The sequence below is a fragment of the Esox lucius genome, chromosome 17 (assembly GCF_011004845.1).
Source record: "Esox lucius isolate fEsoLuc1 chromosome 17, fEsoLuc1.pri, whole genome shotgun sequence".
In the NCBI taxonomy this organism is placed as follows: domain Eukaryota; kingdom Metazoa; phylum Chordata; class Actinopteri; order Esociformes; family Esocidae; genus Esox; species Esox lucius.
The window spans coordinates 47,848,442-47,873,986 of NC_047585.1; the positions used below are offsets into that span (position 1 = coordinate 47,848,442).

A 25,545-nucleotide genomic window follows, 5' to 3' on the forward strand; every position below is an offset into this window, starting at 1 on the left:
GCACACGGTAAAAACTGAGATCCTCAGAGACGAAATGCCAGCCTTCATGATTGTCTTACAATAGGTGGTCATTGTCCCTCTTGTGGACAGCATTGAGTACTGAAATGTGTGTATGTGACATATTTACACATACACAATAGCGAAACAATAGTGAAATCACAGTGGTATTCTACCAATATGTGGCATTCCAGGTTACTTTGTATCGTAGTTGATTCTGTCCAGTGTGTCCGATAAATATGCTCTCATGGGCCTCTGGGGTCCGCCTGGGTTTGAGAATTGAGCCCCAATACCAGCTGGTTTAGGAAGTTCTTTAGATTCATCCCAGTAGATGAGGACTTTGTTATGGAGGATTTGACACTTGCTTTTTTAGCTCTGCTCTGCATTATTGGGAATGTTGCGTTGTAATTGGAGAAGAAAAGTGTCAAATTCTTTGAGGGATGAAGGAGGTGTAAATCTACACACTCTGCACTCCATAACTTCTCAAAGTTTCAGTGTTGTTCAGGTGTGGCGATTGGGGAGTCTATGGAAGGCAGTTGATGTTTTTCATAAAACCACTCTTGAATTTGTTTAGCGGTGTGTATCCAGGCATCCTGGAATATTGGATTATAAAACCACTCTTGAATTTGTTTAGCGGTGTGTATCCAGGCATCCTGGAATATTGGATTATAAAACCACTCTTGAATTTGTTTAGCAGTGTGTATCCAGGCATCCTGGAATATTGAATTATAAAACCACTCTTGAATTTGTTTAGCGGTGTGTATCCAGGCATCCTGGAATATTGGATTATAAAACCACTCTTGAATTTGTTTAGCGGTGTATATCCAGGCATCCTGGAATTTTGGATTATAAAACCACTCTTGAATTTGTTTAGCGGTGTGTATCCAGGCATCCTGGAATATTGAATTATAAAACCACTCTTGAATTTGTTTAGCGGTGTGTATCCAGGCATCCTGGAATATTGGATTATAAAACCACTCTTGAATTTGTTTAGCGGTGTGTATCCAGGCATCCTGGAATATTGAATTATAAAACCACTCTTGAATTTGTTTAGCGGTGTGTATCCAGGCATCCTGGAATATTGGATTATAAAACCACTCTTGAATTTGTTTAGCGGTGTATATCCAGGCATCCTGGAATTTTGGATTATAAAACCACTCTTGAATTTGTTTAGCGGTGTGTATCCAGGCATCCTGGAATATTGGATTATAAAACCACTCTTGAATTTGTTTAGCGGTGTGTATCCAGGCATCCTGGAATATTGAATTATCTTGGAAGAACAGTGTTTGTACATAGGGAGCGCCAGATCCTCTACAATGGCCTCAGATTCCTTGGCTGTGATACGACCACGCAGAGCAATCATCAGACCCAGTGATTCCCACAAGATCACTTCCTGTAACATCACAGATCCCCACCATCTTTAACAGCTGGTAAGGGAAGACAAGGATCGTCGAAGTCTTGATATTGTTTGAATTCAGTCTTGTTTACATTAGAGTCAGATTTGATTCTAAACGGAACCCTTAAAAAGTAGAATCCATCAATGTAGGTTTTGCTCAGGATTTTGTTTTCACTGTGGAAATGTTGTCTGCTGTTTGATGATACTGCAAAGGATATTTTCCAAGATTGCTGTTCTCTCAGATTCCTCTGTAGTTATTGGGGTTAAATTTGTCTCCGTTTTTGTGTATTGGAGTGACCCTGGTTCCAAACATTGGTGAAGATGACAGAGCTGATAATGATGTTACAATTGCTCATTTCAATTTGTGGTCTGTGGATTTGATAATTCTGTTTATTATACTGTACCATCAACACCAAAGACTGTACTGGAAGGTTTCTCTGTCACCATCTCTGTTTTAAACAATGGGTCACTGAGAAGTTGCATTGCAAAATACACTTTAAAGATGTCTGGCTGACCTATCAGGAAGGCTTGGAAGGCGTCTTCACACTTCACACGAAAGTGTCTTGGCAGATATCAAACTGTATGAGAGTTGATATTACCAGTGAATCTGGGTCAGGACTCAGTGGGTTCAAACCTTAGAATTCACTCTCATCTCTTATCTGTTTTAGAGGTTCAGGATATTCAGGGCTGAAGAACATAGGACATATGTATATATTTGTGATTAGAACTTGTTTTCAAATCATGTTTTGAAATCAAAGAGCTCAGTATTGAGTCTTTATTTTTATCTCTCCCAAACTCTCTCTACACCTATATCTCCATGTCTACTGATATCTCTCCACCACTTTCTCTGTTTCTCTATACAAAGAGATGACAGATAAAATAATAAAAATGAAAAAAATATTAAAGTTTAAAGTTTTTTGAAAAGAAAAAGCATTTCAAATGTTAGTTAATGTTACTTATGCGTAAACACAACAAGTGAATTTCACCGGGAACAACATTTGTCAGTTTTCGATATCATTTAAAATTATTTGTGGGTCTGCATAATCTGAGGAAAATATGTGTCTCTAAAGTGTACATTTGACCGTTAGTCACTCTCTTATGTTCCATTAGATCCTCATATTACATTAGAAAAACACTGTTGGGACCTTTCATTAATTTAACTGTCATGTTTTTGCCGTTCTGCCTCCAGAATGTCAGAGATTTCCAGAGCATATCTGTAGGCACCCCTCCAAAACCATGTTGTAGTCACTCTAGGGTCTGGGAAATGGACCGCTCACTCCCAGCAGCAAAATCTTATTGAACATTGCATTTGTGGAGTACTCCTCTAAATATCTTTTGGCAGTATATGTTCGGTACCCGGTCTCATAAAGTCTGACATCAAGTTTCAGGTGTTTTGTATGTTGTGCAGTTGGTAAGACCTGTATATTAAGGAGATATTGTTCTAGAAATGAGAAGATGGCTGTTGATTTCTATAGAACGTCAAAGTAGAAATGTGTTTAGTACTGACAGCATCATTATGTGGGTAGTTAATAGTATATAAAGCATGTCCTCATGACAGCATCATTATGTGGGTGGTTAATTGTATATAAAGCATGTCCTCATGACAGCATCATTATGTGGGTAGTTAATGGTATATAAAGCATGTCCTCATGACAGCATCATTATGTGGGTGGTTAATGGTATATTAAGCTTGTCCTCATGACAGCATCATTATGTGGGTGGTTAATGGTATATAAAGCATGTCCTCATGACAGCATCATTATGTGGGTGGTTAATGGTATATAAAGCATGTCCTCATGACAGCATCATTATGTGGGTGGTTAATGTTATATTAAGCTTGTCCTCATGACAGCATCATTATGTGGGTGGTTAATGGTATATAAAGCAGCTCCTCATGACACCATCATTATGTGGGTGGTTAATGGTATATAAAGCAAGTCCTCATGACAGCATCATTATGTGGGTGGTTAATGGTATATAAAGCAAGTCCTCATGACAGCATCATTATGTGGGTGGTTAATGGTATATAAAGCATGTTCTCATGACAGCATCATTATGTGGGTGGTTAATGGTATATAAAGCATGTCCTCATGACAGCATCATTATGTGGGTGGTTAATTGTATATAAAGCAAGTCCTCATGACAGCATCATTATGTGGGTGGTTAATGGTATATAAAGCAAGTCCTCATGACAGCATCATTATGTGGGTAGTTAATGGTATATAAAGCAAGTCCTCATGACAGCATCATTATGTGGGTGGTTAATGGTATATAAAGCAAGTCCTCATGACAGCATCATTATGTGGGTGGTTAATGGTATATAAAGCAAGTCCTCATGACAGCATCATTATGTGGGTAGTTAATGGTATATAAAGCAAGTCCTCATGACAGCATCATTATGTGGGTGGTTAATGGTATATAAAGCAAGTCCTCATGACAGCATCATTATGTGGGTGGTTAATGGTATATAAAGCAAGTCCTCATGACAGCATCATTATGTGGGTAGTTAATGGTATATAAAGCAAGTCCTCATGACAGCATCATTATGTGGGTAGTTAATGGTATATAAAGCAAGTCCTCATGACAGCATCAGGCTCTAAACTGATCATACATCAACATCATTACTGTGTGTGTGTGATTGTGTGAGTGTGTGTGTTTGTTTCTATGTGTGTAGTGTGTGTTTTTGTACATGTGTGTGTTTGAATGTGCGTGTGTGTATGTTTCTTTGTGTGTGTGTGCTGTAACTATGCTGGATCTGTAAACTATAATAAAATCTCAAACCAACTCTGTCCTGGAAGAACAATGATGAATAGGCCATAACGCTGACAAGAGTGTGTGTTTTTGTTCATGTGTGCATTTCTGTGTATGTTTGTGTGTATCTTTGTGTGTGCATTTGGGTGTGTATGTGTGTGTGCATGTTTGTGTATGTGCAGGTGTGTGTTTATGTCTGCATACATGCACCATATATGGAAGGGAAAATAGAATCACAGATCTGATGCTTTCTATCTCTTTCTCTCTGTCTCTTTCCTAAGCTATCCCGCTATCTCTTTCTGTCTCTTTCCTAAGCTATCCCGCTATCTCTTTCTCTCTGTCTCTTTCCTAAGCTATCCCGCTATCTCTTTCTCTCTGTCTCTTTCCTAAGCTATCCCGCTATCTCTTTCTCTCTGTCTCTTTCCTAAGCTATCCCGCTATCTCTTTCTCTCTGTCTCTTTCCTAAGCTATCCCGCTATCTCTTTCTCTCTGTCTCTTTCCTAAGCTATCCCGCTATCTCTTTCTCTCTGTCTCTTTCCTAAGCTATCCCGCTATCTCTTTCTCTCTGTCTCTTTCCTAAGCTATCCCGCTATCTCTTTCTCTCTGTCTCTTTCCTAAGCTATCCCGCTATCTCTTTCTCTCTGTCTCTTTCCTAAGCTATCCCGCTATCTCTTTCTCTCTGTCTCTTTCCTAAGCTATCCCGCTATCTCTTTCTCTCTGTCTCTTTCCTAAGCTATCCCGCTCTCTTTCTGTCTCTTTCCTAAGCTATCCCGCTATCTCTTTCTCTCTGTCTCTTTCCTAAGCTATCCCTCTATCTCTTTCTCTCTCTTGCCTGCTCAGGCTCCACTGCTTTTTAGTTATAGTCCAGATGATTTGTAATAAGATGGATATGCTCTCTTACTCTGGGGCTGTACTGGATTCATTAATACATGCTGTCTTAAATCTGCTTCTCTGTACTTTTCTATTGCTTTATTTCATTCCCTTGTTTATCAGACTATCACAATGGAATAGTCAACAAATCTAATCAAATTGATTTGGGTTTGATTTTTATAGTGTTTCTGTAATTACATAATCACACTTGCTGCAAAAATACTTTTACTGCATACACAAGTCTATTATTAGTTATACTTTTTAATTGAAATTGTAGTACTTTGGCAGAGCTGACAAACTAATGTTTTCTTCAGGGTCTCAAAACGTAATCATGCAGTAAATCAATGCATGAAGTTGATTAAAGTATTTTTGCAGCAGGTTGGCTAGCTGGTTGTTGGCTGGTTACTTGGCTGATTGGCTAGCTGGTGGGCCAGTTGATTGGTTGGCTTGCTGGTTGGTTGGCTGGTTGGTTGGCTGACTGATTGACTGACTGATTGTTTGATTGACAGGTGTGGGCTGCTGCAGGTGGGTGACAGACTGCTGTCCATCAACGGAATCCCCACAGAGGACGGAACCCTGGAGGAGGCCAATCAGCTGCTACGAGATGCCGCCCTGACGAACAAGGTCTCCCTAGAGATCGAGTTTGACGTTGCAGGTTGGTCACTAGGGCTGTGGTCTGTCATGTGTTTGACATTTTATGTTGGTCACTAGGGCTTAGGTCTGTTGTGTGTTTGACCTTCCAGATTGGTCACTCGGGCTTAGGTCTGTTGTGTGTTTGACCTTTCAGATTGGTCACTAGGGCTTAGGTCTGTTGTGTGTTTGACCTTTCAGATTGGTCACTAGGGCTGAGGTCTGTCGTGTGTTTGACCTTTCAGATTGGTCACTAGGGCTGAGGTCTGTCGTGTGTTTGACCTTTCAGATTGGTCATTATGGCTTAGGTCTGTTGTGTGTTTGACCTTTCAGATTGGTCACTAGGGCTGAGGTATGTCATGTGTTTGACCTTTCAGATTGGTCACTAGGGCTGAGGTATGTCGTGTGTTTGACCTTTCAGATTGGTCATTATGGCTGAGGTCTGTCATGTGATTGACCTTTCAGATTGGTCACTATGGCTAAATTCTGTGTTGTTTTACTTTTTAGGTTGGTCACTAGAGCTGAGGTCTGTCTTGTTTGACCTTTTAGGTTGGTCAATAAGGCTGAGGTCTGTCATGTGATTGACCTTTCAGATTGGTCACTATGGCTTAGGTCTGTCTTGTTTGACCTTTTAGGTTGGTCTCTATGGCTTAGGTCTGTCTTTTTTGAAGTTTAGTTAAAATAAAGAATTTACATTTTCAGAAAAACTAATACCTGAATGGTTCATCGTTTAAGCACCGACGTTGCTAATGTTAGGGTTGTGCTTTGCAGTATTTCTTCAACTAAAATATCAACTATGCCTTACACTGGATTCAACAACTGTGATGGCCCAGTAGAGTAGACAGCTGCTTTTTGCTCTGCAGCTGGCCAGATTGAATTCCCCCAAGGGCAGGCTTTTTATTAAAAACACATGCTTTTTATTGTAATTTAACACACAGAATAATTAAGATCATATCTCCATACTTGAGTACATCCCCTAATGTATGGAGAGAGATTCAGACCAAAAACTGACATCAACTAGACATCAAAAATGTATTGCTTAATCTTAGTAAACAAACATACTGTAAATAAATTATCGCTATACATACAGTTCTGCTCAAAAGTTTGCATACCCTTGGAGAATTGGTAATATACAGCTCCAGAAGAAATTGAGAGACCACTGCACCTTTTTTTCCTCAAAAAAAGTCAAAAAGGAAGGTTTTGAGTGAGGAACAGATGGGTTAAAATTAAGAGACCACTGCAAATTCAACGCAAGTTCAAGATCTCCCCAGAGTTGCTCAATGATATTAAGGTCAGGAGACTTTGAAGGCCACTTTAGAACATTCACCTTTTTCTGCTGTAACCACTGGAGGGTCAACTTGTGCTTAGTGTCATTGTCGTGCTGGAAAGTCCAACAGAGTCCCATGTGCAGCTTTCGTGCAGAAGAATGCAAGTTGTCTGCCAATTTTTTCTGATAACATGCTGCATTCATCTTGCCATACATTTTCACAAGATTCCCTGTGCCTCACACACCCCTATAACATCAGTGAGCCACCACCATGCTTCACAGTGGGGATGGTATTCTGTTCACTATAGGCCTTGTTGACCCCTCTCCAAACATACAGTAGCGCTTATGGTTGTGACCGTAAAGCTCTATTTTGGTCTCGTCACTATTTTTATATCCTTTTCCATCTTTATAATGTTCCATTACCTTTTTCCGCAGGTCATTTGACAGTTATTTTCTGCCCCCCATGGCTCAGTATCTAGCCTGCTCAGTGCATCCACGTGAGAGCTAACAAACTCATTGACTATTTATACACAGATACTAATTGCAATTTAAAAAGCCACAGATGTGGCAAATTCACCTTTCATTGCCATTTTCACCTGTGTGTGTCATATTTTGTGTCTGTAACAAGGCCAAACACAAGGGTATGTAACCTTTTGATCAGGGCCGTTTGGGTGATTTCTGTTATCATTATGATTTCAGAAGGAGCCAAACAACTATGTGATAATAAATGGCTTCATATGGTCACTATGGTCACTATCCATAGCACTGATAATCTCTACCAGGGTATGCAAACTTATGAGCACAACAGATTCCTGTAATATTGTGACAGTTAAATTTGTATGTATGTGTGTGTGTGTGTGTGTGTGTGTGTGTATGTTATTTTGTCCTCTTTTTCTGCAGAGTCTGTTGTTCCCAGCAGTGGAACTTTCCATGTGAAGCTGCCTAAGAAGAGAGGGGTGGAGCTGGGGATTACTATCAGTGGTAAGACAGACACATTTCATCTAACCCTAAGAAGAGAGGGGTGGAGCTGGGGATTACTATCAGTGGTAAGACAAACACATTTCATCTAACCCTAAGAAGAGAGGGGTGGAGCTGGGGATTACTATCAGTGGTAAGACAGACACATTTCATCTAACCTTAAGAAGAGAGGGGTGGAGCTGTGGATCAGTGGTAAGACAGAGTTCCAGACAACCATTGACAGTGAGTGCCCATTAAATAAGACTGTATCCCAGCATAAGAAGCTCATGTGTGAGTCTGTATCCTATTCTATATGAAGATGGTAACCATGTAACCATGATGTTCTGATTGAGACAGAGTTTTATCAACAATGACGTTCTATTTGAGGTATATAACCATGACATTCTATGTGAGTTTTATCAACAATGACATTCTATGTAAGTTTTATCAACCATGACATTCTATTTGAGGTATATAACCATGACATTCTATGTGCGTTTTATCAACAATGACGTTCTATTTGAGGTATATAACCATGACATTCTATGTGAGTTTTATCAACAATGACATTCTATTTGAGGTATATAACCGTGACATTCTATGTGAGTTTTATCAACCATGACATTCTATTTGAGGTATATAACCATGACATTCTATGTGAGTTTTATCAACAATGACGTTCTATTTGAGGTATATAACCATGACATTCTATGTGAGTTTTATCAACCATGTCATTCTGTTTGAGGTATATAATCATGACGTTCTATTTGAGGTATATAACCATGACATTCTATGTGAGTTTTATAACCATGACATATGTGAGGCATATAACCATGACATTCTATTTGAGGTATATAACCATGACATTCTATGTGAGTTTTATCAACCATGTCATTCTATTTGAGGTATATAACCATGACATTCTATTTGAGGCATATAACCATGACATTCTATGTGAGTTTTATCAACCATGACATTCTATTTGAGGTATATAACCATGACATTCTGTGAGTTTTATCAACCATGTCATTCTATTTGAGGTATATAACCATGACATTCTATTTGAGGTATATAACCATGACATTCTATGTGAGTTTTATCAACCATGTCATTCTATTTGAGGTATATAACCATGACATTCTATTTGAGGCATATAACCATGACATTCTATGTGAGTTTTATCAACCATGTCATTCTATTTGAGGTATATAACCATGACGTTCTATTTGAGGTATATAACCATGACATTCTATGTGAGTTTTATCAACCATGTCATTCTTTTTGAGGTATATAATCATGACATTCTATTTGAGGCATAGTATCATGACATTCTAAATGATGTTGAATCAGCAGAGTTGGAAGAAATCCTAGCATCTACAAGGCTTCTTTTCCACCTGTTACATTTATGTCTTTAGTACTGGAAATGTATATAATTTACTGTAATTCCTGTTCACAGTATTTGAAAGCAAACTGTCGATACTGTTAAAAAATTTTAACGCTAATCCTGTGCTTTTGCAAATTGCATAAAACCGATTACCACTCCTCTCCTATTCTCCCCTCTCCTCTTCTCCCCTCTCCTCTTCTCCCCTCTCCTCTTCTCCCTTCTCCTCTTCTCCCCTCTCCTATTCTCCCCTCTCCTCTTCTCCCCTCTCCTCTTCTCCCCTCTCCTATTCTCCCCTCTCCTATTCTCCCCTCTCCTCTTCTCTCCTCTCCTATTCTCTCCTCTACTTTGTCTCCTCTACTTTCTCCCCTCTCCTATTCTCTCCTCTTCTCTCCTCTTCTCCCCTCTCCTCTCTTCCATACTGACCAATTCTCTCCTATCTTGTTCCCTACTCTCCTCCCTTCCTTCCTAACCCTCTTCTCCATTCAAACTCTCTTCTCTCCTCTAGTCCACTCTCTTATTCTCTACTCTGCTCTCCTCTTTTCTCCTCTTTCTACTTTCCTATTCTGTTCTCTCCTCTTCTCTCTTCTAGTCCACTTTTTTATTCTCTCCACTTCTCTACTCACCTCTTCCCTCATCTTCCCTCTTCTACACTCCTTTTCCCTCCTCTTCCCTCCTCTACACTCCTCTTCCCTCCTCTACACTCCTCTTCCCTCCTCTTCCCTCCTCTTCCCTCCTCTACACTCCTCTTCCCTCCTCTACACTCCTCTTCCCTCCTCTACACTCCTCTTCCCTCCTCTACACTCCTCTTCACTCCTCTACACTCCTCTTCCCTCCTCTTCCCTCCTCTACACTCCTCTTCTCTCCTCTTCCCTCCTCTACACTCCTCTTCCCTCCTCTACACTCCACTTCCCTCCTCTACACTCCTCTTCCCTCCTCTACACTCCTCTTCCCTCCTCTACACTCCTCTACACTCCTCTTCCCTCCTCTACACTCCTCTACACTCCTCTTCCCTCCTCTACACTACTCTTCCCTCCTCCTCACTCCTCTACACTCCTCTTCCCTCCTCTACACTCCTCTACACTCCTCTTCCCTCCTCTACACTCCTCTTCCCTCCTCTACACTCCTCTTCCCTCCTCTACACTCCCCTACACTCCTCTTCCCTCCTCTACACTCCTCTTCCCTCCTCTACACTCCTCTTCCCTCCTCTACACTCCTCTACACTCCTCTTCCCTCCTCTACACTCCTCTTCCCTCCTCTACACTCCTCTTCCCTCCTCTACACTCCTCTACACTCCTCTACACTCCTATACACTCCTCTTCCCTCCTCTACACTCCTCTACACTCCTCTACACTCCTCTTCTCTCCTTTTCTCTTCTGTCTTCTTATCCCCTCTTATACATAACTCTTTTTTCTCCTCACAGCCAGTAAGAAGTCTGGAGAACCGCTAATCATCTCAGACATAAAGAAAGGCAGTATGGCACACAGGTACTTCATTGGAGGTTTTATCCAATAGATTGATGACTTCAGTTGCAAACAGACTGATGACTTTGATAGCCAATTGACTGATGACTTCAATAGCTAATAGACAACTTACTTCAGTAACCAAAAGACTAATGACTTCAGTTGCCAATAGACAGATGACGTCAGTAGCCAATAGACAGCGTACATTAGTAGCCAATATACTGATTTCATATAATGATTTCAGTAGCTTATAGACTGTTGACTTCCATAGCTAATAGACTGATGAATTCAATAGCCAACAGACAGATGAGTTCAGTAGCCAGTAGACTGATGATTTCAGTAGCCTGTAGACTGATGACTTCAGTAGCTAATAGACTGATAGCCAATCAACTAATGACTTCAGTAGCCAATAGACAGATTACTTTAGTAGCTAATAGTCAGATGACTTCAGTAGCTAATAGACTGATGATTTCAGTAGCCTGTAGACTGATGACTTCAGTAGCTAATAGACTGATGATTTCAGTAGCCTGTAGACTGAGGACATCAGCAGCCTGTAGACTGATGACTTCAGTAGCCAGTAGACTGATGACTTCAGTAGCCAGCAGACTGATAACTTCAGTAGCCAGTAGATTGATGACTTCAGTAGCCAGCAGACTGATGACTTCAGTAGCCTGTAGACTGATGACTTCAGTAGCTAATAGACTTATGATTTCAGTAGCCAGTAGACTGATGATTTCAGTAGCCTGTAGACTGATGATTTCAGTAGCCAGTAGACTGATGACTTCAGTAGCCAGTAGACTGATGACTTCAGTAGCCAGTAGACTGATGACCTCTGGTGCCAAAAGACTAATGACTTCAGGTGCCAATCAACTAATGACTTCAGTAGCCAATAGACAGATGACTTTAGTAGCTAATAGTTAGATTACTTCAGTAGTTAATAGACTGATGACTCCAATAGCCAGTAGATTGATGACTCCAGTAGCCAGTAGACTGATGACTTCAGTAACCAGTAGACTGATGAGTTCTGGTGCCAATAGACTAGTGACTTCTGTAGACAATAAACAGATGACTTCAGTTGTTCAACAGTTTGACAGTAACCTAATCCTCCAACAGAGGGAGACATTCCCCTACAAATTACCAATTATGCAGTTTGAAAATCCTCTACCGCTTCTGATATCTGTCTAGCCTTGCTCTCTCTCTCGCTCTCACACTCTCTCTCTCTCTCTCACACTGTCCCTCTACTTTCCTTTTTTGCTGTTTCCAAAACTATTCTTTCTTCATGTCACTCTCAATTGAACTATTCACTCGCTTTCTTTCTGTACCCCTATATAGACAACTCAAGAAGCAATGGCACCCTTCATCAAATTGTGCACAAGTGAATGCAAAAAATGAACAGAACTAACAGTGATTCATAATTTGGGTTCAAACATAAGGGGCAACTGTAAACTTTCATTACATCACAATCCTTTCTCAAACAGAAAACACTTTGCGAAACATGGATATTGGCACTCTAGCAATCAACATTTCAGGAAGCCTCCCTTGATGTGGGTAACAGTATTGAGCCTCTTCCTGTAAAATCAAAGGTTGCCACTCACTTTTGGGATCTTGGACAATTCCTCTATGCAGCAAAATCCTTGATTTTAGGTTTGTGCTTGTGGACTGCCCTCTTAATTCAGACCACAAGAATCACAGGATGCAAGTCTCAATTTCCTGGCAGAGGCAACCAGAATTTGGCCTAAAATATCCTGGTATTTGGTGGAATTCTATATGCCATTCCTCTTAACAAGTGCCCTTGGACCACAAGTTGCAAAACAACTCCAAATCATTAATGATCCACCACCATATTTCACTGTGGATATCAAGTAAATGTCCTTGTATGCAGTCCCAATTAGTTACTAATCATGCCTATGGTGTGCAGGGCCAAAATATGGGTCATAATTAGAATTAATCCAGCTGCTTCTGTCTTCTGTCACATCATCAATAAACACAATTGTATAGTCATGCCATCACACTGCCTCCATCGTGTTTTACAGATGATGTGGTATGCTTCTGGATCAGGAGCCATTCCAAGGCTTCTCCATACTTTTCTTCCCATCATTCTGGTACAAGGAATCATTTTGAAAGTTTATGAATGTTGTCATTAGGTGTCATTTGGTTGATTCTGTCATTTTTTATGCAAGGTTGACATTGTTTGGGATGTCTTTGTTATGACAACTTGACATTAACTGAGACAACATAACCTGCCAATGTCTTTGTTATGACAACTTGACATTAACTGAGACAACATAACCTGTCGTAAACATGGGCCTAATTATCAAACTTGAAGAAACTATTTAGCCCGTATTCTGTCTGCCATAAAAGGAACTTTGCTGATCCGGAGACTGGTTCTCATACTCAACATATTGAGCATGCATGGCAGAAATACAATTTGAAAATATGTCATAAAGGTAATTGCACTCCTGAGTCACTGAAGATTCACCTCAAAATGATAGTGGCACCACTGGTTAGCCATACACCATTATAATTAAAGTCAAGTTAATATCAAAGTTTTTTACAGGAACATAGTTTGTACTGTAATTTTGTTAATGTTGATGCAGGACATCTATTCATTTAACTAGTGGTTTGCATGAACAATAGGCTAAGTAATATACATTATTCAATAGATAATTTACATAATCCAATTTGTTAATATGATTACAGTGCGGTAACCATTATTAAAAGGTAGACTGGCTACTTGCGTCTTCAAATAGGTGTGACACATACAGGTGCTGGTAATAAAATGAGAATATCATCAAAAACTTGATTTATTTCAGTAATTCCATACAAAAAGTGAAACTTGTATATTATATTCATTCATTACACACAGACTGATATATTTCAAATGTGTATTTCTTTTAATTGTGACTATTATTAAAAGACAGGTCATCCAGACCTATGACTCGTTCGACGTGAGAGGACGCTGGCGCTGCTTATTCGCCACTTCTCCGTCTGCTACTCTTGTGTTCGCTGTACCCCTACCTCTGGACAGCCTCTGTACCTCTGGACAGCCTCTGGACAGCCTCTGGACAGCCTCTGGACAGCCTCTGGACAGCCTCTGGACAGCCTCTGGACAGCCTCTGGACAGCCTCTGGACAGCCTCTGGACAGCCTCTGGACAGCCTCTGTACCTCTGGACAGCCTCTGGACAGCCTCTGGACAGCCTCTGGACAGCCTCTGGACAGCCTCTGGACAGCCTCTGGACAGCCTCTGGACAGCCTCTGGACAGCCTCTGTACCTCTGGACAGCCTCTCAGCTGGTTCCTGAAGCCGCCTGGGCTCCTCGACCGGACCGTCGCCTCGTCAGTTAGCCGCTAGCTGGCTTCCCCCGTTCACCAAACGCGTGGCGGCTAATTCTAGCTGTTACAGCGGCTAACCCGACTCCTGACCTCCTTCTCACAGGCAACCTCCACCAGATGCGAGCCGTGACCGAGACTTTCATCTCCTTCTGTCTTGCCGTGGATCATTCTGGCACTCACATTATTTATCCACCTATGTGTCCCTATCCCACGGCTAACCGCTACCACGGAGCGCTACCACACGCACTGCTCAATCCCTCCGCCCGGCATCATGTTCAAATATTCAACTCTGCAACTGGTCGAACTCGTCAACTACTCCATTCCATCCTGTATCCCAGTCATCAAACAGCTCGGACTTCTACGTCGACCCCGTTACATCCACAGAAGTTCTCGCCGCAAGTTTGTTTTCTTCCACCACGTACAATCCATTCCATCCATCTGGTCACCTGCACGCTCTGTCGCACCTGTCTCACGTCATCAGAATACTGCACCCACTGGATCACATAGGGCTGAACGCACCGTCTGGCTGCACAGAAAACCCGGACTGGACTACACCCCACCGACCACACGCACTGCTAACCAGGACAACCTCAGATCTCTCCAGCCTGCCCCCCTCCCACCACCCTCTCACAATGCCAACTTTGCCCTCCTCAACACCCGATCGCTCAACAATAAAGCCCCTGCCCTCCATGAACTGATCCTAGACAACACTCTGGACTTCCTTCTGCTCACTGAAACCTGGCAACAACCTAATTATTTCTTCTCCCTCAACCAAGCATCCCCCCCTGGCTACAATTACATCTGCAAACCCCGCCCCTCCCGCCGTGGAGGTGGGCTCGCTGTTATCTTCAATCAAAACTTTCGGATCATAGAACTTACCCTCCCCTCAGTATCATCGTTTGAATATCTAGCCTTCAAAGCTCTCTCCTCCACGACAGTCATCCTCATTTACCGGCCACCTAAACCAAATCCCTCCTTTCTCTCTGATTTTACTGAACTCCTCACACTAGCCTCATCTCTCTCTCCACGTCAGCTGCTACTCGGTGACTTAAACATCCACATGGACTCACCCACCTGCAAGCTCTCATCAGAATTCACCATTTTACTGGATAACTTCTCTCTCACCCAACATGTCACATTCCCCACCCATGAAAAAGGACACATCCTCGACCTGGTCTGCTCCAGTAACCAACCAGTGCTCGACCTCCATCCATGCCTCTTTCCCCTCTCTGATCACAAACTGATACGTTTCACCATCCCTTCTCCAACCCCACGCCCCCGCCTCCTCAGAGAAATCACCTTCCGCAACCTTAAATCAATCGATCCCCACCATCTCTCTGACCTGCTCTCCACCACTCTCCACCTGGACTCAACCCTCACCTCACCTGATGATCTCACAAACCACCTCAACTCCACCTTGTCTACCTCCCTCAACACTCTGGCCCCCCTCAAAACAAAAACTGTCACTTTTAACACATCTTCACCCTGGTACACACCTGCACTCCAGAAAATGAAACAAACTGGCCGCCAACTTGAACGCCTGACAAAGAAATCCTCCCTCACAGTCCATCATGAAGCCTATAAACTCCATCTCACTGCCTACAAAGACGCCCTCATTGCTGCCAAATCTGCCTACCTTTCCACCATCTTCACCGAACCCTGCCAAAACCCCAGAACCCTCTTCTCCACAATGAACAACCTCATCAAGCCTCGGACCAACACCCTACCGACCTCTACTCCGGATCTCTGCAACTCATTCCTCCACTTTTTCGCTGACAAAATCAACATCATCTACCAATCTCTATCCCCTGAATCTCATCTCTCAGTATCTACTCCAGCACCCACCATGGACCCTCCACTCCCCATCTCTCCTGACCTCTCGACCCCTCCTCCTCATTGCCTCCTCTCCCAGTTTGACCCGGTCACTCCTTCTGAAATCTCCAAACTCATCAGCTCTGCCAAACCCACTACCGGGTCCCTTGACCCCCTCCCTACTCCACTCATGAAGTCCTGCCTCCCCGTCCTATGCCCCTACCTCACTAACCTTTTCAACTCCTCACTGTCCCTTGGAACTGTCCCCTCTGCCTTCAAAACTGCCGCTGTCACCCCAATCCTTAAAAAACCTGGTCTGGATCCCTCCTCCCTCAACAACTACCGCCCAATATTCAACCTCCCCTTTCTGTCCAAAACCCTAGAACGCATAGTTGCGACACAACTACAAACCCATCTTCCTGCTAATAACCAATTAGATCCCCTCCATCTGGCTTTCGCCCCCTCCACAGCACTGAAACCGCTCTCCTCAAAGTCCTAAACGACCTCCTCACCTCTGCTGACACCGGTTCCCTCAACATCCTCATCCTCCTCGACCTGAGTGCAGCCTTCGATACCGTGAGCCATAACATCCTGCTCACCAGACTCAAAGACCTCGGTATCGAAGGTACTGCACTCAGCTGGCTCCACTCCTATCTATCCAACAGATCCCACTTCATCTCTCTCCATAACCACACCTCTGCCACAGCCACAGTCACTCAAGGTGTTCCCCAAGGCTCTGTACTCGGCCCCCTCCTCTTCATCATCTACATCCTCCCTCTTGGTCAGATACTCCGCCACTCTAACCTGGACTTCCACTGCTATGCCGATGACACCCAAATCTACCTCAGCACCAAATCCCCCCACAATCCTCCCCTCTCCCACATCAACTCCTGTCTGTCAGCTATTAAAACCTGGATGCAACACAACTTCCTCAAACTCAACAGCGATAAAACAGAATTCCTCCTCATAGGCTCCAAATCCACACTCAGCAAAACCAATAACCCCACTCTCACCATCGACGGCACCATTGTCTCCCCATCTCCCCAGGCCCGCAACCTTGGTGTTATCTTTGATTCTACCCTCTCCCTTGAGCCTCACATCCATCAAGTCATTAAAACATCCTTCTTTCACCTCCGCAACATCGCCAAAATCAGACCCTCTCTCACACCCCCCGCTGCTGAAAGACTCATTCACGCCTTCATCTCCTCCCGACTGGACTACTGCAACTCACTCCTCCTCGGCATCAGCTCTACCAACATCAACCGACTCCAACTGGTCCAAAACGCAGCAGCCCGACTCATTACCCGCTCCAAATCCTGGCACCACATCACTCCAGTCCTAAGACAACTTCACTGGCTTCCTATCTCCCACCGGATCACCTACAAAATCCTGGTCCTCACCTACAAAGCCCTCCACAATCTGGCCCCCTCATACCTAACTGACCTCCTGTCCCCATACCAACCCTCACGGTCCCTCAGATCCTCCTCAGCTGGTCTCCTCTCCATCCGTAAATCCCACCTCCGCAGTTTTGGGGACAGAGCCTTCTCCAGGGCGGCTCCCAGGCTCTGGAACTCCCTCCCCCAAGAGATCCGCACCTCTGAGTCCCTCACCATCTTCCAGTCCCACCTCAAGACGCATCTCTTCACCTCTGCCTACCCGTAGCCCCCCTCCCTTCTCACCTGTGTCTAATCTTGTTCTGTTCTGTTTTGTTTGTTTTGTTTTGTTCTGTTTTTATCTATCTGCATTGTAAAGTGACTTTGAGTCCAAGAAAAGCGCAATAAAAATAAAATTTATTATTATTATTATTATAACTGACAACTAATGAAAATCCCAAATTTAGTATCTCTGAAAATTAGAATATTACATAAGACCAATACAAAAAAGGGATTTTTAGAAATGTTGGCCAACTGAAAAGTATGAACATGAGAAGTATGAGCATGTACAGCACTCAATACTTAGTTGGGGCTCCTTTTGCTTTAATTACTGCAGCAATGCGGTGTGGCATGAAGTCGATCAGTCTGTGGCACTGCTCAGGTGTTATAAGAGCCCAGGTTGCTCTGATAGTGACCTTCAGCTCTTCTGCATTGTTGGGTCTGGCGTATCGCATCTTCCTCTTCACAATACCCAATAGATTTTCTATAGGGTTAAGGTCAGGTGAGTTTGCTGGCCAATTAAGAACAGGGATACCATGGTCCTTAAACCAGATACTGGTAGCTTTGGCACTGTGTGCAGGTGCCAAGTCCTGTTGGAAAATGAAATCTCCATAAAGTTGGTCATCAGCAGGAAGCATGAAGTGCTCTAAAACTTCCTGGTAGACGGCTGCGTTGACCTTGGATCTCAGAAAACACAGTGGACCAACACCAGCAGATGACTTGGCACCCCAAACCATCACTGACTGTGGAAACTTTACACTGGACTTCAAGGAACGTGGATTCTGTGCCTCTCTTCTCTTCCTCCAGACTCTGGGACCTTGATTTCCAAAGGAAATGCAAAATTGACTTTCATCAGAGAACAGAACTCAGCAGTAGTCCAGTCCTTTTTGTTTTAAGCCTAGGTGAGACGCTTCTGACGCTGTATCTTGTTCAAGAGTTGCTTGACACAAAGAATGCGACAGCAGAAACCCATGTCTTGCATACGTCTGTGCTTGGTGGTTCTTGAAGCACTGATTCCAGCTGCAGTCCACTCTTTGTGAATCTCCCTCACATTTTGAATGGGTTTTGTTTCACAATCCTCTCCAGGGTGCGGTTATTCCTATTGCTTGTACACTTTTTTCTACCACATCTTTTCCTTCCCTTCGCCTCTCTATTAATGTGCTTGGACACAGAGCTCTGTGAACAGCCGGCCTCTTTAACTATGACCTTTTGTGTCTTGCCCTCCTTGTGCAAGGTGTCAATGGTCGTCTTTTGGACAGCAGTCCAAGTCAGCAGTCTTCCCCATGATTGTGTTGCCTACAGAACTAGACTGAGAGACCATTTAAAGGCCTTTGCAGGCGTTTTGGGTTAATTAGCTGATCAGAGTGTGGCACCAGGTGTCTTCAATATTGAACCTTTTCACAATATTCAAATTTTCTGAGATACTGAATTTGGGTTTTTCATTAGTTGTTAAAATCATCAAAATTAAAAGAAATAAACACTTGAAATATATCAGTCTGTGTGGAATGAATGTATTCATTATACAAGTTTCACTTTTTGAATGGATTACTGAAATAAATCAACTTTTTGATGATATTCTAATTTTATGACCAGCACCTGTATGGTCGCATTTAGGGTTGATACAGAATTTTTTATATTGAAGGACACTTACTAGGGTTGGCCTATAGGGGGCAGTTCAAAACACCTGCGCGTTCTCGTTACTCTTCAAGGAAAAGCCATGTCTTTCTAATAATTTTTCCTGTTTTCCTGGTCGGTAAAGTACAAAAGTACACTGGTCCTTTCGATACAGTTTGATAACTTGCCTGTTGAAGTGTATGTAGAGGGTTGGAAAAGCGTGGTAATTGTATAACTATGACAGAGACCCATGTCTATGTAAAATACCATGAGGGTGGTGCATTCTTTTTTTTTTTTTTTAACTAATTTGGTACTGTACTGTATTTAGTAGGTTTTTTCGAAAACAACACTCCTGACAATATCCCTAGGATTAATATAATAAAATTTTGTAACTGTATTGTTTAGGAACTTTGCAATCGTTGCACTGTAAGGGTTAGCGATTAGCTAGTTCCTTGTTGTTAGCTGGCTTCGGTTGGTTATTAGCTGGCTCCAGTTAGCTGTATGCTAGCTCCAGTCAAGTGTTTGTCAGTTCCGGGTAGCACTTTCCTAACAGGCTCAGCCATGATCTGTTTGTGTTAACATGAAGGTAATTTGTTAAACTATCTCTATCTAGCCTACTTTATGAATAATGTTTTCAATGTGATTATATTACGAATAGTTTATATTATTTAAGATATTGTTCATGCAAATAACTAGGTACTGTACATGAATGGATGTCCTGTATCAACCTTAAAGAATTACAGTACAAACTGTGTGTTCTTGCAAAAAACATGTGTCAACATGATCAAATTACACTACACTCTGTTAGTTAATGCATTTGTAAACCATTAATAAAGTTAGGTTTATCATTGCTAACCGTTTGTTCAAGTCTTGTTCATCAATGTTCATTCAAGGTAACTACTACATTTGTTAATTGTTGTTCATGTACCCTTATCGGAAAGTGTTACTAAAGAAGGATTGTTGAAAGTATTTTTTTTTTTAGGAAACAATAACCTGGTCAAACTCAATAAAGGAAATGTCTTGCTTTTGTTAAGGTATTTAAAAGCATTTGACAGATTTAATTACATCTTTATGACAGTATTTGACAAACGTAATGACACCTTTATGAGAACTCTAAATTGTACCACTGTACTTGAGGTCAAGAAAAATATTAATGACACTGTTTGACAGTGTTATAACAAGTCATGACAATTTTATGACAAGTCCAAATTGGACCACTGTAGTTCAAGGAAAATATTCATGACACATTTATAATGGTCTCATGACAACCAATGTCAAAACCAACCACATATGACAGTTGTATTTAACGCTAACACATAAGGATAAATAGTTTCTTAAAGTTTGATAATCAGGCCTGCTATGACATGTTTATGACAGGTAGTGTTTCTGACTAACTGCACCACAGCATGGTTTGGCGTTTGCTCCGTAGCCGACTGGAAGGCCCTGCAACGCGTGGTGAAAACTGCCCAGCACATCACTGGTACCCAGCTCCCGGCCATCATAGACCTCCAGCACATCACTGGTACCCAGCCCTCGGCCATCGTAGACCTCCAGCACAAGCGGTGTCTGCACAGGGTGTGTGGCATCATCAGGGACCCTTCACATCCATGCCACAAACTGCCCTTCTTCCATCAGGCAGGGGTTACAAGTCTCTTCATTCCCGCACCAGCAGGTTCAGGAACACTTTCTTTTCATCTGCTGTAACCCTGCTGAACTAGGTGACCCATCACTAACCATATCCACCCTTTGTACTACTGGGCTCAGACACTGCCTTGCAAAGGCTGAAGTTTTCAGTTGTTACAGGTACATGTCTACCTCGGGAACCTCATGGCTGCTATCCCTGCATTCCAGTTACACATGCTACCCTACTCCTTTAATTTCATTGTACTTGTTCAATTACAATAAAGTTTAATCAAATCTATTGTTGTCTCAGTTAATGTCAAGTTGTCATAAAAAAGACAGTGACAGGATATTTTGTCTTAGTTACTGTCAATTTGTCATAACAAAGACATCCCAAACCATGTCAACCTTACATAAAAAAATGACATAATCAATCCAATGACATCTAATGACAACATTCATAAACGTTCATAATGATTCCTTCATGTATCATGTCATGGCTATGACAGTATCATGACAATATCATGTCACTCTTATGCACCCCCCTTCAAGTAAAGTGTTACCAATATTTTTTGGCAAAGTCTAATCTGGCCTATCTATTCTTAAGGCTTATGAATGATTTGCACCTTGTGGTGACCCCTCTCTATTTGGTCTCGTGAAGTCTTCTCTTTATGGTTGACTTGGATAATGATATGCCTACCACCTGGAGAGTGTTCTTCACTTGGCTGGATGTTGTGAAGGAGTTTTTCTTTACCATGGAAAGGATCCTACAATCATCCACCACTGTTGTCTTCTGTGGGCATCCAGGCCTTTTTGTGTTGCAGAGCTCACAGATGTGTTATTTTTTTCTCAGAATGTACAAACTGTTGATTTGGTACTCCTAATGTTCCTGCTATCTCTCTGATGTTTTTGTTTTTGTAGCCGAATGATGGCCTGTTTCACTTGCATTGAGCGCTCCTTTGACCGCATGTTGTGGGTTCACAGCAACAGCTTTCAAATGCAAATGCAACACCTGGAATCAACTCCAGACCTTTTACCTGTAATAACAAAGGAATAGCCACACCAGTCCATGAAACAGCTTTTGAGTCAATTCTCCAATTACTTTTGTTCCCTTGAAAAAGATGGGGCTACATATTAAAGAGCTGTAATTCCTAACCCCTTCCTACAATTTGGATGTGAATACCCTAAAATAAAAGCTGGGAGACTGCACTTTAAGCCTTTATTCGTTATTGAACTGAAAATTTAATATCTTTTGGTAAACAGTCAAAATAACAGTAAGCTTGAATATGTTACCAAAAGCTCTTTTGTTCAGTCAGCACTTTGGTTTTATTTAAAACAAATATTTTGGAGTGCCAATAGTTTTGAAACCTATATCTAGTAGAAAAAAATATACTACACAATAAAACATTTTATGATTCTGTTGTGTTGGAATAAAAGTATACAGTTGCCACTTTTGTTTGAGGGCAAATATGGGTCATAATTAGTTTTTTTGCATTCACTTGTGCTCAGTTTCATTATGAGTGCTAATACTTATTGAGTTGAGTGTGCCTCCTCCAACTCTTTCTTCTTCATTCGCTATTACCTCCTTCCCTCCTCTCCACCTTACACTCAAACTAATTTCTCCCTGTTCCCAGGACTGGCACCTTGGAGCCTGGGGACAAGCTGCTGGCTATAGACAACATCAGGTTGGAGAACTGTTCCATGGAAGATGCCTGTCAGATACTTCAGCAAGCAGAGGACCTGGTCAAACTCAAAATCCGCAAGGATGAGGACAACTCTGGTGAGCCTTTCTGGGAGCAAGGCTGGGAGACAGAAAGCTTTTCATTTCAGGGTTGTCCTTGGTCCAAAATATAGGCCGGAAATACAGACAGTGAACTCAGATTTCAATTAAATGATTGAAAAAATGGGACATTTATGATGTGTCCGTGAACTGAAAAGGAGACTGTACCTGCACAAAATATCTGTACTATATACAGTGCACCCATCAGCCATAACATTATGACCACTGACAGGTGAAGTGAATAACACTGATACACCCATCAGCCATAACATTATGACCACTGACAGGTGAAGTGAATAACACTGATACACCCATCAGCCATAACATTATGACCACTCACAGGTGAAGTGAATAACACTGATACACCCATCAGCCATAACATTATGACCACTCACAGGTGAAGTGAATAACACTGATACACCCATCAGCCATAACATTATGACCACTCACAGGTGAAGTGAATAACACTGATACACCCATCAGCCATAACATTATGACCACTGACAGGTGAAGTGAATAACACTGATACACCCATTAGCCATAACATTATGACCACTGACAGGTGAAGTGAATAACACTGATACACCCATCAGCCATAACATTATGACCACTGACAGGTGAAGTGAATAACACTGATACACCCATCAGCCATAACATTATGACCACTGACAGGTGAAGGGAATAACACTGATACACCCATCAGCCATAACATTATGACCACTGACAGGTGAAGTGAATAACACTGATACACCCATCAGCCATAACATTATGACCACTGACAGGTGAAGTGAATAACACTGATACACCCATCAGCCATAACATTATGACCACTGACAGGTGAAGTGAATAACACTGATACACCCATCAGCCATAACATTATGACCACTGACAGGTGAAGTGAATAACACTGATACACCCATCAGCCATAACATTATGACCACTGACAGGTGAAGGGAATAACACTGATACACCCATCAGTCATAACATTATGACCACTCACAGGTGAAGTGAATAACACTGATACACCCATCAGCCATAACATTATGACCACTCACAGGTGAAGTGAATAACACTGATACACCCATCAGCCATAACATTATGACCACTCACAGGTGAAGTGAATAACACTGATACACCCATCAGCCATAACATTATGACCACTCACAGGTGAAGTGAATAACACTGATACACCCATCAGCCATAACATTATGACCACTCACAGGTGAAGTGAATAACACTGATACACCCATCAGCCATAACATTATGACCACTGACAGGTGAAGTGAATAACACTGATACACCCATTAGCCATAACATTATGACCACTGACAGGTGAAGTGAATAACACTGATACACCCATCAGCCATAACATTATGACCACTGACAGGTGAAGGGAATAACACTGATACACCCATCAGCCATAACATTATGACCACTGACAGGTGAAGTGAATAACACTGATACACCCATCAGCCATAACATTATGACCACTGACAGGTGAAGTGAATAACACTGATACACCCATCAGCCATAACATTATGACCACTGACAGGTGAAGTGAATAACACTGATACACCCATCAGCCATAACATTATGACCACTGACAGGTGAAGTGAATAACACTGATACACCCATCAGCCATAACATTATGACCACTGACAGGTGAAGGGAATAACACTGATACACCCATCAGTCATAACATTATGACCACTCACAGGTGAAGTGAATAACACTGATACACCCATCAGCCATAACATTATGACCACTCACAGGTGAAGTGAATAACACTGATACACCCATCAGCCATAACATTATGACCACTCACAGGTGAAGTGAATAACACTGATACACCCATCAGCCATAACATTATGACCACTCACAGGTGAAGTGAATAACACTGATACACCCATCAGCCATAACATTATGACCACTCACAGGTGAAGTGAATAACACTGATACACCCATCAGCCATAACATTATGACCACTGACAGGTGAAGTGAATAACACTGATACACCCATTAGCCATAACATTATGACCACTGACAGGTGAAGTGAATAACACTGATACACCCATCAGCCATAACATTATGACCACTGACAGGTGAAGTGAATAACACTGATACACCCATTAGCCATAACATTATGACCACTGACAGGTGAAGTGAATAACACTGATACACCCATCAGCCATAACATTATGACCACTGACAGGTGAAGTGAATAACACTGATACACCCATCAGCCATAACATTATGACCACTGACAGGTGAAGTGAATAACACTGATACACCCATCAGCCATAACATTATGACCACTGACAGGTGAAGTGAATAACACTGATACACCCATCAGCCATAACATTATGACCACTGACAGGTGAAGGGAATAACACTGATACACCCATCAGCCATAACATTATGACCACTGACAGGTGAAGGGAATAACACTGATACACCCATCAGTCATAACATTATGACCACTCACAGGTGAAGTGAATAACACTGATACACCCATCAGCCATAACATTATGACCACTCACAGGTGAAGTGAATAACACTGATACACCCATCAGCCATAACATTATGACCACTGACAGGTGAAGTGAATAACACTGATACACCCATCAGCCATAACATTATGACCACTCACAGGTGAAGTGAATAACACTGATACACCCATCAGCCATAACATTATGACCACTGACAGGTGAAGGGAATAACACTGATAATCTTGTTATCATGGCACCTGGGTGGGATATATTAGGCATCAAGTGAAAATTCTGTCCTCAAAGTTGATGTGTTAGAAGCAGGAAAAATGGGCAAACAAAAGGAACCAGTCAACTTTGACAAGGGCCAAATTGTGATGGCTAGATTACTGGGTCAGAGCATCTCCAAAACTGCAGCCCTTGTAGGGTGTTCCCGGTCTGCAGTGGTCAGTACCTATCAAAAGTGGTCCAAGGAAAGAAAAGCAGTGAACCAGCGACAGGGTCATGGGTGGCCAAGGCTCATTGATGCACATAGG

General features: G+C 42.1%; 1 protein-coding gene across 8 annotated transcripts in view; it reads left to right on the forward strand.

Moving 5' to 3' along the window:
• The window catches only part of grip2b (glutamate receptor interacting protein 2b), a 399,250-nt gene that overhangs the window by 352,285 nt on the left and 21,420 nt on the right, over positions 1-25,545 (forward strand). For all 8 annotated transcript variants that reach the window (XM_034287202.1, XM_029113935.2, XM_029113936.2 and 5 more), the window contains 4 exons: positions 5,524-5,669; positions 7,812-7,892; positions 10,673-10,736; positions 22,378-22,523. In XM_034287202.1, coding sequence (XP_034143093.1) covers positions 5,524-5,669; positions 7,812-7,892; positions 10,673-10,736; positions 22,378-22,523 — 437 coding nt within the window. The remainder of the gene's footprint in view (positions 1-5,523; positions 5,670-7,811; positions 7,893-10,672; positions 10,737-22,377; positions 22,524-25,545) is intronic.